Raw genomic sequence first — 16,808 nt, forward strand, 5'->3', positions numbered from 1 at the left:
ACGGTCTCAAATCCAAGGAAGATGCAGCACAGCTGATCAGAAGCTGGATTGAGGGGGTGGAACTAAGGTTCTCCACCAGGGTGCAAGCGGTCACCGGTGACAGAAATGCTAAGTACACTGGGTCTGCTTTGCAGAAGTTCTTTCACAAGAAAGGGATACGTCACACAGTTACTTCACCCAATCAGAGGGGGGTGGCAGAGCTGAGGAGTGGAGCTCTGGTCAAGGCTGCACAGGTGATGCTTGCAGACTCTGGGTTACCTCCAAGGTTTTGGTTGGAGGCGGTAAGGTATGTAAGCTTCACCTGGAATCGTACCTACAATTCACTGATAGGTGACACACCGTATTGTTTGCTGCATGGCAGGAAACCCCAGATTCATTTTCTGCGTACGTTTGGCTCATCCGCAGTTGTGCCGACGCCTAAGGCTTTGCAAGGGCCAGATGGAGCCAAGTTCCGGAAAATGATCTTCTGTGGGTATGAGCCAGAAGCTTGTGCATGGAGGTTTGCATATCCATCAGGTGATCAGAGTAAGGTGCTGATCAGTAAACACGCTGAGTTCTATGAGCAGGATAAAAGGTCAAAGACTCCTGCTGAGCATGATGTTCTTTCAGAATGTCTTTCTGATTCAGAGCAGGAAGCTGATGAGGAGGAAGGAGAGGCTAAGTCTGCTGATGACGATCAGGTCAATGACCAAGGTCAGGAGCAGGATGGGGCATCTCCACAAGTTGTTAAAAGAGAGCCCAAGAGTGAGCCTAGTTCTCCTGTTAGTGTAATGGAAAGGATTCGAAGACGCTTTAAGTCAGAGGGGGAATCCCGGGATGCTGAGGACACACCTGCTGGTGACAGTGAGTCAGAGGAAACACCTGAGTTTGTGCCCAGGTGGTCCAGTCGCACAACGAAGGGTATTCCACCTGAAAGGTATCAAGCCACAGGTGCGTGGGTAAGTTTCGCACAGTGCGAATCTGAGAGTTGTGAGGTTGTTCCACAGATGCCTGACAGGAACGCCAAGGGAGGGCGCAAGGCATTGGGGAAGGGATTGCTCTCACAGGGTGTTGCTGAAGATGTTTCACAGGTCTTGTCAGAAAGCAACGCAAGAGGGGGTGTTAGAGTTCAGAACTTAACTGGTTAAGTGTTCTGAGGTGTGCGTCACTTTCTGACGTCAGCGATTCGAAGCTGGGAGGAGCTTGTTCTCTGTTCTTTCTTTTTCCTCTGTGTCTTTGAGGAAGACGGACATGTTTGTCATGGCTGAGAGGAGTCCAGGACTGTATTTCTGAGAAATGTCGCAATAAAGAACTGTAAATAGACAAACGAGTATTCTGTGTGTTTGTCTGAAGCAAGTGACAGCTTTGCCGCTGTGTTTACTCTGCAAGGCGTGACTGGAGAAAGCAGAATGCGCAGCTGATTGGGAAGCGCACCGGACCGCTGTAAATCTCTAATTGGGGTCGTAAACCAATTAGAAGGTCACGTACTAATCAATAAATTCCACACCTAGTACTAAAGCATTTGGACTTCAAGCTCGTATACATTCTGACATAGAAAAGACTATACTAAATGGACTACTGATGAGGGAATTCTTAAGAATACTTTTGGTTGCTTCAAATTGTCACACACTGTTTGTGTATTTTCAGACATGGATACATGTGTCAGTTGCCCAGCAGAACAGTATCCAAACAGCGGCCAGGATCTATGCATTCCTAAGATTCCAAACTTCCTAGCCTTTGATGAAATCTTGGCCATTTTTTCATCTTCCTCTGCACTTTTATTCACTCTAATCACAATTCTAGTGCTCAGCATCTTCATTAAGCATCGCAATACAGCCATAGTCAAAGCCAACAACCGAAGCCTCACCTATGGTCTCCTTATCTCCCTCCTCTTGTGTTTCCTCTCTTCTTTGTTGTTTCTCGGAAAACCTAATATGGTGACTTGCCTTCTCCGACAAACTGCTTTTGGCATTGTCTTCTCTGTGGCCCTCTCCAGCATCTTAGCCAAAACCATATTGGTGGTTTTGGCATTCATGGCTACCAAACCAGGATCCAATATGAGGAAATGGGTAGGCAAAGAACTGGCTTATTCCATTGTCTTTTCCTGCTCCATTGTCCAAGTAGGAATCTGTGTCCTCTGGCTGGCAACCTCTCCCCCATTCCCAGATGTGGACATGCACTCAATGCCTGAAGAAATCATATTTCTATGTAATGAAGGGTCAGTCTCCATGTTCTATTGTGTTTTGGGCTACATGGGATTACTGGCCACTTTCAGCTTCACGGTGGCCTTCTTAGCCAGGAAGTTGCCTGACAGCTTCAATGAAGCCAAGTTCATCACCTTCAGCATGCTGGTCTTCTGCAGCGTTTGGCTCTCCTTCATTCCAACTTATCTGAGCACCAGAGGAAAATACATGGTGGCTGTGGAGATCTTCTCCATCTTTGCTTCTGGTGCTGGGTTACTGGCTTGCATTTTTTCCCCTAAATGCTACATTATTGTGGTGAGGCCTGACCTGAACAACAAAGAGCAGCTAACACAAAGAAAGGTATAAATGAAAGTGGAATTTGTGGTTCTGTTGAGTCTTATGGACTTGGTGGCGGGTATCACTTTCCGAGTTCCTGCTCTGGATCTTTGTAGAGTTTGCCTCTTAACTGTTTTGTCTGCCAAAGATTTCCCAAAGGCAATGGGTTCAGATTTTTCCTCAGGTTGTAGTCCCAAAGCCTTTTTCACAAATGAGTAATGCTGTAAAGCAGTGGAGGTTTAGGTTCAAAATTTCCATCTCATAGGTGGGCTCTCTTCCTAGGTTTACGAGACCCATCTGCCCCTCATTTCCCTCTACAGCACCTGCAGTAGCCACCTTTTTAGGCATTGGGCCCACTTTTGCTCTTATCTGCTATGTCCTGTCTTTGCATGCAGAGAAATTCCCTAACAGACTGAGGATTTGAGGCCCATTGGCTCCCCTCACCTGGTTTAGGGAACCAGTTGAATCTGTTTTGTGGGATGTGGCTGCTGTTGCATGCTGACAATTTCTAGGAGCCACAGGTGAAAACTGAGTGAAGGGGTGGGGATCAGAGGTAGACAAACTACCCCAGAAGAAGCACGACTTGTTACCCGCTAGAGTTACTACCCCTCCCTAACACTCCATACACCCCTGTCGTGTATTAAAGGTAAAGAGACCCCTGACCATTCGGTCCAGTCATGACCGACTCTGGGGTTGCAGCGCTCATCTTGCTTTACTGGCCGAGGGAGCCAGCGTACAGCTTCCGGGTCATGTGGCCAGCATGACTAACCGCTTCTGCCAAACCAGAGCAGTGCACAGAAACGCCGTTTACCTTTCCGCCGGAGCGGTACCTATTTATCTACTTGCACTTTGACGTGCTTTCGAAGTGCTAGGGTGGCAGGAGCTGGGACCGAGCAATGGGAGCTGACCCCATCGCGGGGATTCGAACCGCCGACCTTCCGATCAGCAAGCCCTAGACTCTGTGGTTTAACCACAGCGCCACCCGCATCCCTTAAACATTGCTGCCTCTCCCCATCCGGGAATCGAACCCCGGTCTCCCACGTGACAGGCGGGGATACTTACCACTATACTAGCCTGTCATGTCTTACTGTATATTTAAAGCAAATGGAATCTTAATAGCAAAACTCTTGATGGGAAATATCAACAGTTGATGGGAAATATCAACAGTTGCAGGAATGAAGGATCCAGCACCATATATGAACGGGAAAACATCATGGGGGAAATTGTCACACGCAGGAAGAAATAAGGATTGCACTTAGAGTTCCTCAATTGAAACTTTATAATTTACCTAATATACCAACACAAATAGAAATCACAAGACTGTAGCTGTTATCTAACAGATTGCCATATGTACATGGAATGCAATGGAATTTATTAACATAGTGGAACACAGAAATAATGAAGAAGAATGAAGCCATCAAATTTAGCATGCAAGGGGAAACATTTAATTAAATCATATAATTGACATTTGAATAATTGGCATTCATAATTGCATTAATTAGATAAAATTGGTATTGTTGTATTGAGGTCGCTATTGGAACAATGTTGGTAAATGAATAAAGATATATATTTAAAAATTAATAACAGTTATATTTTGGCAGTTCCCCTACTGCTGATGCTCCATAGAATCCAAAAACACTGCACAAGTGATTCTCTCCCCTATCATTACTCAAATTACAATAATCAAACTACCTGACTGAACCGCCAAATGCAACGGTGTAAAAAAAGAATCAACAAGCAAGCCTGAAATGATTATAAGCTCCTCTGTGCTCCATAGACAACTAGGCAGGGCTCTGTTACTTATCAGTTATCAGTTTCCCTCTTTCATATCAAATCACTTCATCTTATTTGGTATCCAAGGCATTTTGTTGTGACAGTGTTCAAGCTAACAATAAGGTGGATACATGTCCCTTAAAGTACCAAATTGACAGAGTCAGCTGCCACACAATTTGTCTTATTCAGATCAGGTGGAGGAGAGGAATAATACTGTCGAGAGAAGCAGGGGAGTCCATGCAGACAAGGGTATTTGCCATCAGGATGTTCCTCCTGCTGCTTCTGCTGCTCCCCAATATAGTGTCCCAAGGACAAAGTGCTAAATGCGCAACAAATAATCCTGTTCATGTTCCACACGAGTGGTATGAGCCAGGTGACCTGGTCATAGGTGCAATGGCATCTCATATCTATTACATAAACCCCAAATTATCCTTCAAGAAACACCCTTCCCAGGATTTCATTGATGCCCCAATGTAAGTAACTGTTAATTAATATTATTTTAATTATTCCTTATATGCTATATCTGACAGAAAATAACTTTGATTGATTGCTATAGAACTTTATTTTTTAAATGTGTGGAGAGATTTTATTAGAAATCTGTACATAAAGGCTATGTGCATATTGTCGATGAACAATAAGCTTTCTTGAGTCTAATTGTGTAAAGAGAGATAGAAAAGAGAGTAGGAGAAAGAGAAAAGAGGTGGCATAAAACAATAGGAAAAGTATGTAGCAAAGTAGTATGGTACTGAAGTTTTTGATGATACCTAAATTTTCAAGGTGGCAAAAACAAACACGGGTTGCCGAAGATATGAAGAAATGTGCAACAGCTTTTTTAATTACACAGTATTCTTAGATTGCCCAAATAAGTAAATAAGCTTTGCTGGCTTTATCTATATGCAGGCAGATGAATCTCTCCTATCTAGATTCTGTGCACTGTTTAATTTTCCCATCAAACAAAATCTCACTTCATTTGCAGGGTGTTGACAAAGTTCTACCAGCAAATCCTGGCTTTGGTCTTTGCTGTTGATGAGATCAATGAGAATCCCAGGTTGCTGCCCAATGTCTCTCTCGGCTTCCACATCTATGATAGCTATTATGATTCAAAGATGACCTACCGAAACACTCTGGACCTGCTCTTTAAATCACATCACTTTGTTCCCAACTACAGGTGTGGCATCCAGAAAAACGTCATAGGAGTCATTGGGGGACTCAGCTCTGATACCTCCTGGTGCATGGCAAACGTCTTAGGTCTTTTCAAGATTCCACAGGTAGAATATGGGTTTTGGAAAACAGAGTTTTCATGCTTTCCTTGGATTAGGAATCTACTGATTCATAAATATGGAGTGGGGAAATAGACAAAGTAAAAGGGCCATAATATGCATAACCAACAATGTGTGTAAGAAGGGCAATTTGTGTTTAATAGATGTAATAGAAGATTTCTCTAAAGCTGCAAGGTTTGTAAACCTAGACTGGTTCATATTCATCAATCCTGAAAGCACTGCACTGGGTTCCTGTGAGGTACTGAATATAGGACATTGACACTGGCTTCATAGGCAGAAATAGCTGAGAACACATTAACTAAAAATGTTCCTGCCCTTAAAAATCAAGATACTCCTTTCCCAAAGTATGATATTAATCAACATTGTTCACTTTCAGAGGCTAATTGAAAAAATGTTTTCTTGCTTTGTTCTGGCATTTGTCATCTGTCACTTCAGAGCCCTATATAGTGGTGTCAGCATTGTGCTATTCTGCTACATTGTTGTATTTCATTTTAGTTGTTTTAAATAGTGCTGGTACAGTATTTTGTATTTTACTGATATTTTATATGATTTGGTTTTGTGCTCAGAGATGAATAGTATACACAATCTAATGTAGATCTTCAGGATTTCCCAGGAAATCTTCCTGAGAGAGTTCTTAGTAGATAGAGAATCAACCGCTCCCTACATTCATTACAAAGGTTACAGATCAAAAGTACATGGTCAACAATTTCTATCACTCCACTTCCACCTTGGAGTTTTGCTTAATCATCCACTTAGTATATTAACATGAGCCATGATAAATGCTCCCCTATTCTTTTTTTTAAAAAAAATATATTTATTAAATTTTCCACTTTAACAATCCTATCCAATGATATTAAATATTCCAAATTATACATATTATTCAACAATCAAACAGTCCAAATATTATGCCAAATTATAAAAAAAAATTGGAGGTATCTTCCCATGTTCTGAGGTCGAGGTGGTTCTGATCATCTCATACTTCTGCTGCTTTCATAATTTTCACGATAGTTCCCATAAATTATTCCGATCTTAATCCTCATTACATTTCACAGCCTCTGAACAAGCGAGATAAAACAAAACAATATATTCTGTGTGGAATTTACATCCTGAGTTCCCTCTGTATGTTCACGATGTCTCTTCACAAAATGATGTTTCCGCCAAGCCAGTCCAAAAATCTTCTCACTTTGGGCAGCAGCCATGTCAGTCCAGATAAAATCAGAGCACAGAAACACCGTTTACCTTCCCACCGGAGCGGTACCTATTTATCTACTTGCACTTTTGACATGCTTTCAAACTGCTAGGTTGGCAGGAACTGGGACCGAGCAACGGGAGCTCACCCCGTCGTGGGGATTCGAACCGCCAACCTTCTGATCGGCAAGTCCTAGGCTCTGTGGTTTAACCCACAGTGCCACCCAGGTCCCCTAATGACTATTAGACTCATATTATATCACCAAATACACCACCTCTCCAGTCTCGCTTGCTATAAATAATCAGGCAGTTGATTCTTTCAGAGGAGGATTTTGCCATATAGCATAGCAAAACAAAATATTATAACAAAGGAGGCTCACCCCCCCACCACCACACACACTATTTCAGTTCCAACATAACAAGTCTACATAGATGTTTATCCTTTTTCCGTTCAAATCCTTTTTAACACCTCAGTGGATGAATTAATTAGCAGAGTAGTTTCTTCCCCTTCCCTCAGATCATGTTCAATCTTAAATCCAATTTTTCATCTTAAGAACTGGAAGCTTGCTGCTAAATGGAGGCGACTTTGGAGAGTTACCAAGAAACAATCCAGGCTTTCCATCCAGCCCCCCCAGCCCCCCCTTCCTTCTGAATTTGGGGCCAGGTGTTGGGAGATCTGTGGATGAGCTGCCCCTCCCCAGCCTGGGGAATGTAGGGTGGCTGATTACCCCCATCTCAGCTTCTGATTCCAGAACGTACAGCGGTGATGGAATTCAGCAATCCTCCATCTCAGCTTGCCGGAAGCTCCTCCCCCAAATGCTCCCCTATTCTTGGATACAATCAATATGTACAAGAATGAAGCTGTGATGATGCCATAATAATAATAAATATCAACAGAAAACATTGAGCAAGGTTATCTGTGTTTTCCTATGTAAGCTGGGGTTGGTTGGTGCTGTCCCTAAACTTGGTAAACTTGGGATATAGATTCAATATATATTCAATATTTTAGTGTGTGTGCGAGCACATGTTTATATTTGAATAAATAGGAATATCATGAGTTCTTGTTTCCGCTTGGAAACGTTTGGTTTTTGCTTTTTCCAGATTTCATATGGTTCATTTGAACCAACCATAAATTATGGAACCAAGTTCCCTTCCTTTTACCGCATGGTCCCCAATGAAGACCTTCAGTATCAGGGAATTATCCAGTTACTTCTGCATTTCAGATGGAAATGGGTTGGGCTCATGACTCCAGCTAATGAAGCTGGAGAACGTTTCTTACAAAAAATTGAGCCAATGCTTTTCAAGAATGGAATCTGTTCAGCATTCACAGAAAGAGTTAAACCTAATATACATTATAACAGTAACTTACTAGAGATGGTGGACATGAAGAGTTTGAAACCAAGTTTCGCAACAAGCAAAGCTAATGCAATTCTTCTACATGGAGGAAGTAGATTTAGTATATGGTTGTCAAGTGCTTTAATCATAATGGAGTTAACTCAGCTACTATTTCCTCAAAAGAAGTCACATGAAGGAAAGGTATGGATTACAACTACCCAAATTGATTTCATATTATATAGCCTTCAAAAAAAAATTAATGTTAATATACGAATGCTCCATGGTGCTATATCCTTTGCAATTCACTCCAAGGAGATTCACAACTTCCAAGACTTTCTTCGGAGTATACGTCCTCATTGGACAGAGGCAGATGGTTTTATCCAAGATTTCTGGGAAGATGCATTCAGTTGTTCACTTTCAAATGCCACTCTCTCAGCAACCATGTGTACTGGAGAGGAGATGCTGGAGAGCCTTCCTGCACCATTTTTTGAAATGAGCATGACTGGCCACAGCTACAGTATCTATAATGCTGTCTATGCTTTGGCAGATGCCTTAAATAGAATGCACTTGGCTGGAGCCATCCGCAACAGAAGAGATGCTGGGGGAAGACTCTCTCCTCAATATGTAGAACCTTGGCAGGTATTGTTCTCTGTTACAAAGAATTCATTTCATTGATACATTATGTGAGATAGCATTTAATCATCAGTAAAGAAATAAAAGAATAAAGCTTAAGAAATTAAAAATAATCCTTAAGTAAATTTATTGTTTGAAAGATGGGAATTAGAATGTTTCCTATAATGATACTAAACAGACTTTAAATGACACAGACTTTCAGAAGCAACAGACTACCAACAACTACCTCCTTCACGCTGCAAACCCCTCCATTTTCTCCAAATATCCCTCCCCAGTTCTCTCTGTCTCTCTTACCTGTCCAGTTACCCAGTGGTGTAAGGTTTGGGGCCTGGGGCCCATGGCCCCGGGCGCATAATTCTGACGGAGCACAACCAGGACCCCAACCCCAGGCATTGGCTTTTGCAGGGATCTTCATATCCAAGAGAAAACAGAAGAGCAGCCCATCAGGAAGCTGCCACTACCTGGGCATGTCCTGGAAAGCCCCGTCCCCAACTCCTCATCTTTCCCTGTCTGTCAACCACCAGGGTTTTCTGGGCGCTGAAGCCTCACTGGTAGATCCCCAGATCTGTGTGATCACTGTCTCTAGACCCTGCTTTTCTCCCTTCTCCTCTTATGGATTTCAGTCTGCCACAGCCTCTTCCTGCTCCCTTAACCCTGTTGCCCCTTCTGCATCTGACACCTCTTCCTCCCAGTTGGCTCCCTCTTCTCCCACTGACCACTCCTTGTCATCCCACCACCAATCCCCTGGCTCTGAGCCTCCTTTCCTTGGGGTGTCCCTTGGGGATTCTCCAGTTGCGGCTCCCTATCACTTCTCTGCATCCAATATCCAACCATGGTCAAATCCACTCTATAAACTATGGAAAGGTCCAGTCCAATGTTCTCATGTTGCATTTCTATCCTTTGAGAACATGAGCTCCCATCTCTTCTCTTACATGACTTCTTAAATTCCTTCCCTTTCTTGGAAACAGACAAAGGCTGGTCTCAAGCCTGCAGGTGTATGGTCTCATCTCTCCATAATATCTTGATGCAAGTCTGTTGAATGTTGAATTCATGATTTCCTACTCCTCCTGTAAGTGCAACTAAAATATGGATGCTCCTCGTTGTGAACTGAAGTGTTCAACTTTGATTCTCTTTCCACTTAGCTCCACTCATTCCTGCAGAGAATCTCATTCAACAACAGTGCTGGAGATGAAATTACATTAAATGAATATGGAGAGTTAGCAGCTGGCTTTGATATTACCAACTTGGTCACTTTCCCAAATAATTCCTATGTCAGAGTCAAAGTGGGAAGTTTGGATCCTCAGGCCCCTCTAGGTAAAGAGCTCACCATTAATGAAGACAGAATCAAATGGAACAGACGCTTCACTAAGGTATGGAAATAACGGCACAGTCCCTTGCAACCCAGAATTTGTGGTTATGCACAAAATGGGATGTAACAAAAGCACTTCATACATTATTCATTTTGAAATTCACTAGAACCTGAAACCACTTCAGACTAGTGATGAGTCAGAATAGAGGAGTGCTCCCAGACCTCTTGTTTCAAACAGAATGCAACTCCTCCCAGAACAGGTCAGGAGGAGGAACCCAAAGCATTTCTCTCTGAGACAGGATGTGGCCTAACAGGAAACCACAACCCAAAAGTCATGAAATGATTTCCTAGTCCTAGTTGCTTGTAATGAACCAGCAGGTAGGAGGATAACCACTATAATGGCTTACCTTTAATTCCTTGTGCCACCACAAAGGAACACCATGTAAACTCCTTGAAGCAAATGCCGTTCGGTGGTGACTCCATCAAAAGGCCAAGCCAGGGGTGAAATCACACCAAATTCTAACACAGCTGTAATGTTGGATGGTCCAGGCATGAATACTGACATCTTCTTAAGTTTGTATGATGCTTAGAACAGCAGCTTTTTACCACAATTTATGTGCCACGTGTACCTACGGATCATTTCATGCTATTAGTCCTTCTATTTACCATTAAATCACCTGATATTGGAAATTTAATAAATTCCTCAAAACAGTATCATAATATTAAACTCTTCCTATCTCTTTGCATAGGTGCCACCACTTTCTCTATGTAATGCCAACTGCCATCCTGGTTATGGGAAGAAAAAGAAGGAGGGTGAGAAGTTTTGCTGCTATGATTGTGATCCATGTCCAGAAGGAATGATTTCAAATGAGAAAGGTTAGAGATGACATCTTTAGATAACGCAGAACCTCTGGGCTCCTGGCAATTTTGTTGACATTAAACTGCTGCAGGAGAAAAGGCTTGCATTAACAGATGTGTTCATCTCATTGTTTATAGATAACACCAATATATTTAAATCTTTAAAACATCTTGAAGATTTCTTTTTTAAGTGGAAGCTAATATATTTTACCTCCAACTTCTACAAAATTGGGATGGAATAGAAGTGGTGTTTTCTCCTCTAAGAATTAGGTTGTTTGACAATAGGGTGGAAAAAGCCTCATTAAACTCGATTTTCTGAGATCCAAAGATTTCAGCAGTAATACATTTCTCATTTTGTTGTACTGTTTTTGTGTCTCTAAGAAAAAGCAGGGGGACAGTAAAAACAGATGTCACACATGTGGAAAATTCCAGAATTGATACACAAGTTTTATTTTTGATACACCTAGTACAAAAGCATTTGGGCTTGAAGGTCTTATACATTCTGACGTAGAAAACACTATGCTAAATGGACTAGTGATCTGAAATTCTTAATAATACTTTTGGTTACTTCAAATTGTCACACATTGTTTTTGTATTTTCAGACATGGAAACATGTGTAAGTTGCCCAGCAGATCAGTATCCAAACAGCGGCCAGGATCTCTGCATTCCTAAGATTCCAAACTTCCTAGCCTTTGATGAAACCTTGGCCATTGTTTCAACTTCCTCTGCGCTTCTATTCTCTCTGATTACGATTCTAGTGCTTGGCATCTTCATTAAGCATCGCAATACAGCCATAGTCAAAGCCAACAACCGAAGCCTCACCTATGGTCTCCTTATCTCCCTCCTCTTGTGTTTCCTCTCTTCTTTGCTGTTTATCGGAAAACCTAATATGGTGACTTGCCTTCTCCGACAAACTGCTTTTGGCATTGTCTTCTCTGTGGCCCTCTCCAGCATCTTAGCCAAAACCATACTGGTGGTTTTGGCATTCATGGCTACCAAACCAGGATCCAATATGAGGAAATGGGTAGGCAAAGAACTGGCTTATTCCATTGTCTTTTCCTGCTCCATTGTTCAAGTAGGAATCTGTGTCCTCTGGCTGGCAACCTCTCCCCCATTCCCAGATGTGGACATGCACTCAATGCCTGAAGAAATCATATTTCTTTGTAATGAAGGGTCAGTCTCCATGTTCTATTGTGTTTTGGGCTACATGGGATTACTGGCCACTTTCAGCTTCACGGTGGCCTTTCTAGCCAGGAAGTTGCCTGACACTTTCAATGAAGCCAAGTTCATCACTTTCAGCATGCTGGTCTTCTGCAGTGTTTGGCTCTCCTTCATTCCAACCTACCTGAGCACCAGAGGAAAATACATGGTGGCTGTGGAGATCTTCTCCATCTTTGCTTCTGGTGCTGGGTTACTGGTTTGCATTTTCACCCCTAAATGCTACATTATTGTGGTGAGGCCAGACCTGAACAACAAAGAGCAGCTAACACAAAGAAAGGTATAAATGACAGTGGAATTTGTGGCTCTGTTGGGTCTTAGAATACATGGACTTGGTGGCGCGTATCACTTTCCAGGTCCCTGCTCTGGATATGTGTAGAGTTAGCTCCTTAACTGTTTTGTCTGCCAAAGATGTCCCAAAGGCAATGTGTTCAGATTTTTCCTCAGGTTCTACTCCCAAAGCCTTTTTCACAAATGCGTAATGCTGTAAAGCAGTGGAGGTTTATGTTCAAAGATTCCTTCTCCTAGGTGGGCTCCCTTCCTAGGTTTACGAGACCCATCTGCCCCTCATTTCCCTCTACAGCACCTTCAGTAGCCACCTTGGTGAGCACTGGGCCCACTTTTGCTCTCATCTGCTATATCCTGTCTTTGCATGCAGAGAAATTCCCCAACTCACTGAGGATTCGAGGCCCATTGCCTGCCGTCACATGGTTTAGGGAGCCAGTTGAATCTGATTTGTGGGATGCGGCTGCTGTTGCAAGCTGACAACTTCTAGGAGCCACAGGTGAAAACTGAGTGCAGGGTGGGGATCTGAGTTAGACAAACTACTCTAGAAGGAGCACGACTTGTTCCCCGCTAGAGTTACTACCCCTCCCTAACACTCCATCACCCCTGTCATGTATTACTGTATATTTAAAGCAAATGGAATCTTAATAGCAAAACTCTCAGCCTTTTCATTTAGAAGTAGTTAAGTTCAGTTGATCAATGTTGTACATGTACTGTATGAATGATTGTTAATAAACAACAACAACAATCTTTATTACGGTCCAGAGACCAACAAAACATTACAAATCAATACAGAGTTCATACAGCCTACCTTCAGGTTAATCAAGCACTTTGTTTGGAATAAAGGGCTCATTTGTTCTTGCAACCACCGATAGAAACTTTGCCACTGCCAAAGTTCTAGCTTTTGTCCGGTCTTCCAGTAGGAACCTGACATAGTGAGCCTCTTACTTTCCCGGGAAAGGCACCAGCAAGGGTAGTATCAATTCAGCCCTGGCCTGCTCATACTTCGCACAATGTAACAAAATATGATTTATGGAATCGATGTCTTGAGCACACGAGCAAAGTCTGTCCTGGTAGGGAACTCCTCTCAACCTAGCATCCAGCACTGCAGAGGGGAAGACATTCAGTCTGGCCTTGGTAAAAAGCCTTCGATAGTTAGGTACTGTCAGGTTTTTGATGTAAGATGTTAACTCAAAGACATACCCATATTGAACTCCTGCTGCCAGTGGACTACAGACTGCATGTGATCGAGATCGCAAGTCACTGTGTGCATTGTCCCATAATCTTTGCTTTAAAGCCTTTTGGTCGCCTTCATAGCCCAGGTAATACAGTTGGGGGGGGGGATTGTTAATAAAAAGTCTCTTACCAATTACTTCATGGAATCTGCAAATTCATCTTGAAGACAAAAAAAGAGTACCAGAAACAAAAAAACAATGTGACATGGTTGAGGGCTCTACATTCTTTATCTCTAACCCACAAGGCAGCTGAGGAATAGAAGAAGGAGAAGTTTAAAACAGTCATTTCCCTTTTTTTAAAAAAAATAGTTTTAAGAAAGAAAAGTAGCAGAGATATGCAACATTATCTGGAGGAAAATACATTGGATATTACTAACACTAGTAGGACAAACCTTTTTTTCCTGAATTATACTTCTAACTAGTTTGAAAGAGTGGTGGCAGAGAATATCTCAAGTAAGCCAAATGGCTTCAGAGAATACAGATATGTTGTTTCTAAAGTTGATTCTAAAGTCTATTTCTGTTATCATTTTCATCATTAAAACAATATCAAATTGTAATACTAATACTAAGCACTCAAATACTGAATCATATAATTTAGGTGCCCCTCCCCACATGCTAGATGATTTCCTTTATTTCTGCATTCCATAATCTTATTAATTTCTATTATATTCTGGTCAAAATAATAATCCCTTATACAACAACTGCAATATTAATAACTTCTATTCATGTTGACACATTAAATGATTCATAGAACTACAAATGTGGCACTCAAACTACATCCTTGTTCTTCCTGTCTGTGGCAGTTATTCTCTCCGTGGTGTTTCTTCCAATCCTTGTAAAATGTTGTGTCTGTTGTGACGGAAAAGTTGGTTTCCCAAGTATTTCTTTTTACTTTTTTTCTTCTGCCAGCAAATGGTTAAAGAGCGGCAGCCTCTGATTGGCCTTGTTTCCAGGAGGGAGAGTTTAAAAGGAGTTTAAAAGGAGCGGATTTCAAGGGAGATAGAGTTAGACTGTGGTTAAGAGGGGAGCTGAGTTGAGGTAGTTGAGGTGGGAGGTTGGGAGTTAGGTAGGGAGATAGGATAGGAGTCAGGTTGAAATATAAAGATTGTGGAGGAGGGATAGTTGGTTCTGGAATAAAACATCCACTCTGAGTGTACAGTGAAGGACTGAGGGTATTGTCCTACAGGAGTAATAGGACAAATTCTTCCTGGGAGAGTGAGGGTGAGACAGGAGAAGTAGGATCTGAAAGAGATGAGTCTACTTAGGTCTCAGACTAATCTGGAGGGGAGAGACTCTTCTGAGGAAAGAAGAGAATCCCAAATCCCAGTGAAGGAAGTGGGGAGGTGGTGAGCCCTTAAGACTTTTACTGAAAGCACCTCAGGAGCTGCATTTGTGAAAGGGGCACGTAACTGAAGGAAAGTACCACCTTAGAAAGGAACCGAACTATAAAGCCGAAACCTCTGAAAGCGAATTGAAGTGAACTAGCGTATTCTTATTGAAGTAACCTATGTTTCTCCACTTTTATTATACTACCTTGTATTTAAAAATAAATCTTTATTGTTTATTTAAAGAACAGCAGCTTGAGACTCCAACTTCTTGGTTATCCCCTCACAAAGATCGTCCACAGGATAAGCTGGGATAGTTAGGTTTTGTTTTTAAGCCTTCCGGTCAATGGTTGTTCAGTGTGTTGGCGGCAATATATTAACGTGAAGCAGGCACATTGTCAGGGAACTGGGGGCTGAGAAAGGGGAAACGCTGGGGAAATATAGAGAGCAGCCTCCGATAATGAGCAGCTGCACCTCGTCAGAGAGGGAAGATGAGGAGGGGCTATCAGGAAGCAATGAATCAGGGAGGGAGAAACAAGTTCCAGGGCTTCGCTCTTTACGTAAGGGAGGAAGGAAAAGGGGAGGCTTCAGGAAGTTGTTATGCTGGAGAGGATGAAGGAAGGGGGCAGTTTCGGCAACTGACACCAACTGAGAAGGGCATGCTTTTAAGAGCTCCGGATTGTAAATAGTATAATGGACTTAATAAATCTTGTAAAGCTGGCTGGAGTCTCGAGCTCTTATCTCTTCTAGCACCCACCAATCATCTTGACAGCTTGCTGAAACTCATATGCCGGGTGCTAGCAAGAAAGGACAGATAACAGCGATGGAAGAGGCAGCAAGGAAAGAATTTGCTGAGTTGAAGCAATGTCATTTGCAATTGGAAGAGCACGCGCAGGAACTGCGAATTAGTCTGGAGGAGAGTCGTTCGCAAAATAAGGAACCAAGGGGTGACCTGCTGGGAAGGAAAATGCCTTCATTGGTCGGTAGGTTCGATGGGGACCCTCAGGAATATTTGAGCTTTAAGACTTAAATGAAATATGCAGTGGAGCTCCAGGGGAGTGAATTTGCTAACGATCAGTAGAGAGTGGCATTTGTAATCAGTCATCTATCTGGGACGGCTAGGGAATGGGTAAGGCCCCTAATTGCCACCGGTAACGATGCACTCCGGTACTTGGGGAAGGTTTATGAGATGATGGATGCCATGTTTACAAATGAGAGCCAAGTTGATATGACTCAGCAGCAACTACTGGCTTTGAGGCAAGGGAAACTGACTGTCCGCAGTTACTGGTCTCAATTTGCCATGCTGGTCCACAAGCTGGGCTGGGATTTGAGTTCTTAACCAGTGCAGGCCCTTTTTAAGGCAGGGATAAATTCAGACATGAGAGATGAGCTTTCAAGAGGCCCCTGGCCCAAAGATATGGACTCGTTAACCAAGGCTGCCTTAGCTGTTGGAATCAGACAGGAAGCCCATTTGCTGGAGAGGCAGGAGAACAGAGGGGAGGGTTTCCATGGCAATCGCATTCCTGAGATGCTGGCAGGGGCTATTCAAGGTCGGAGTCAGCCAGAGCCCATGGAAATCGACTCAGCCCGCGCATGGGAGCATTCAAAGGTCCAGCCACAGGGCAAAAAGGAGTGAAAGGACTGGCAGGCTGCTAAGAAGTGTTTTCTCTGCCAGAAACCAGGCAACTTTGCCAGAGTGTGTCCTGAACGTAGTAACTGGCAGGGAATGGTGGGGGCCACTCCACAGGGAGAAGAAGAAGTGCCCCAGATGCAGGGAATCAGGAAAGCATGGCTGGTGGGAAACCAGGGCAGCAACCAGGCAGGAGCAGCAGCGAAGATCCCCGACCAGGCCACCCCAAAGCAGGCATAGT

At 42.9% G+C, this 16,808-nt stretch overlaps 2 protein-coding genes across 2 annotated transcripts; both read left to right on the forward strand.

The window, feature by feature from the left end:
• Positions 1-1,628: 1,628 nt before the first annotated feature.
• Positions 1,629-2,528, forward strand: LOC309328540 (vomeronasal type-2 receptor 26-like; the record flags this gene model as incomplete). Its single annotated transcript, XM_081838537.1, has 1 exon — positions 1,629-2,528. One exon carries the CDS (start codon positions 1,629-1,631, stop codon positions 2,526-2,528), a length of 900 nt encoding a protein of 299 aa, XP_081694663.1.
• A 2,136-nt stretch (positions 2,529-4,664) lies between these two features.
• LOC309328541 (vomeronasal type-2 receptor 116-like) lies at positions 4,665-12,378 on the forward strand (the record flags this gene model as incomplete). The annotated part of the gene is made up of 5 exons (XM_081838538.1): positions 4,665-4,744; positions 5,248-5,539; positions 9,850-10,077; positions 10,766-10,829; positions 11,477-12,378. The coding sequence occupies 5 exons, from the start codon at positions 4,665-4,667 to the stop codon at positions 12,376-12,378; spliced, it is 1,566 nt and encodes a 521-aa protein (XP_081694664.1).
• Positions 12,379-16,808: the final 4,430 nt, after the last annotated feature.

The sequence above is a fragment of the Podarcis erhardii genome (assembly GCF_964252035.2).
Source record: "Podarcis erhardii genome assembly, chromosome: 13".
Classification (NCBI taxonomy): domain Eukaryota; kingdom Metazoa; phylum Chordata; class Lepidosauria; order Squamata; family Lacertidae; genus Podarcis; species Podarcis erhardii.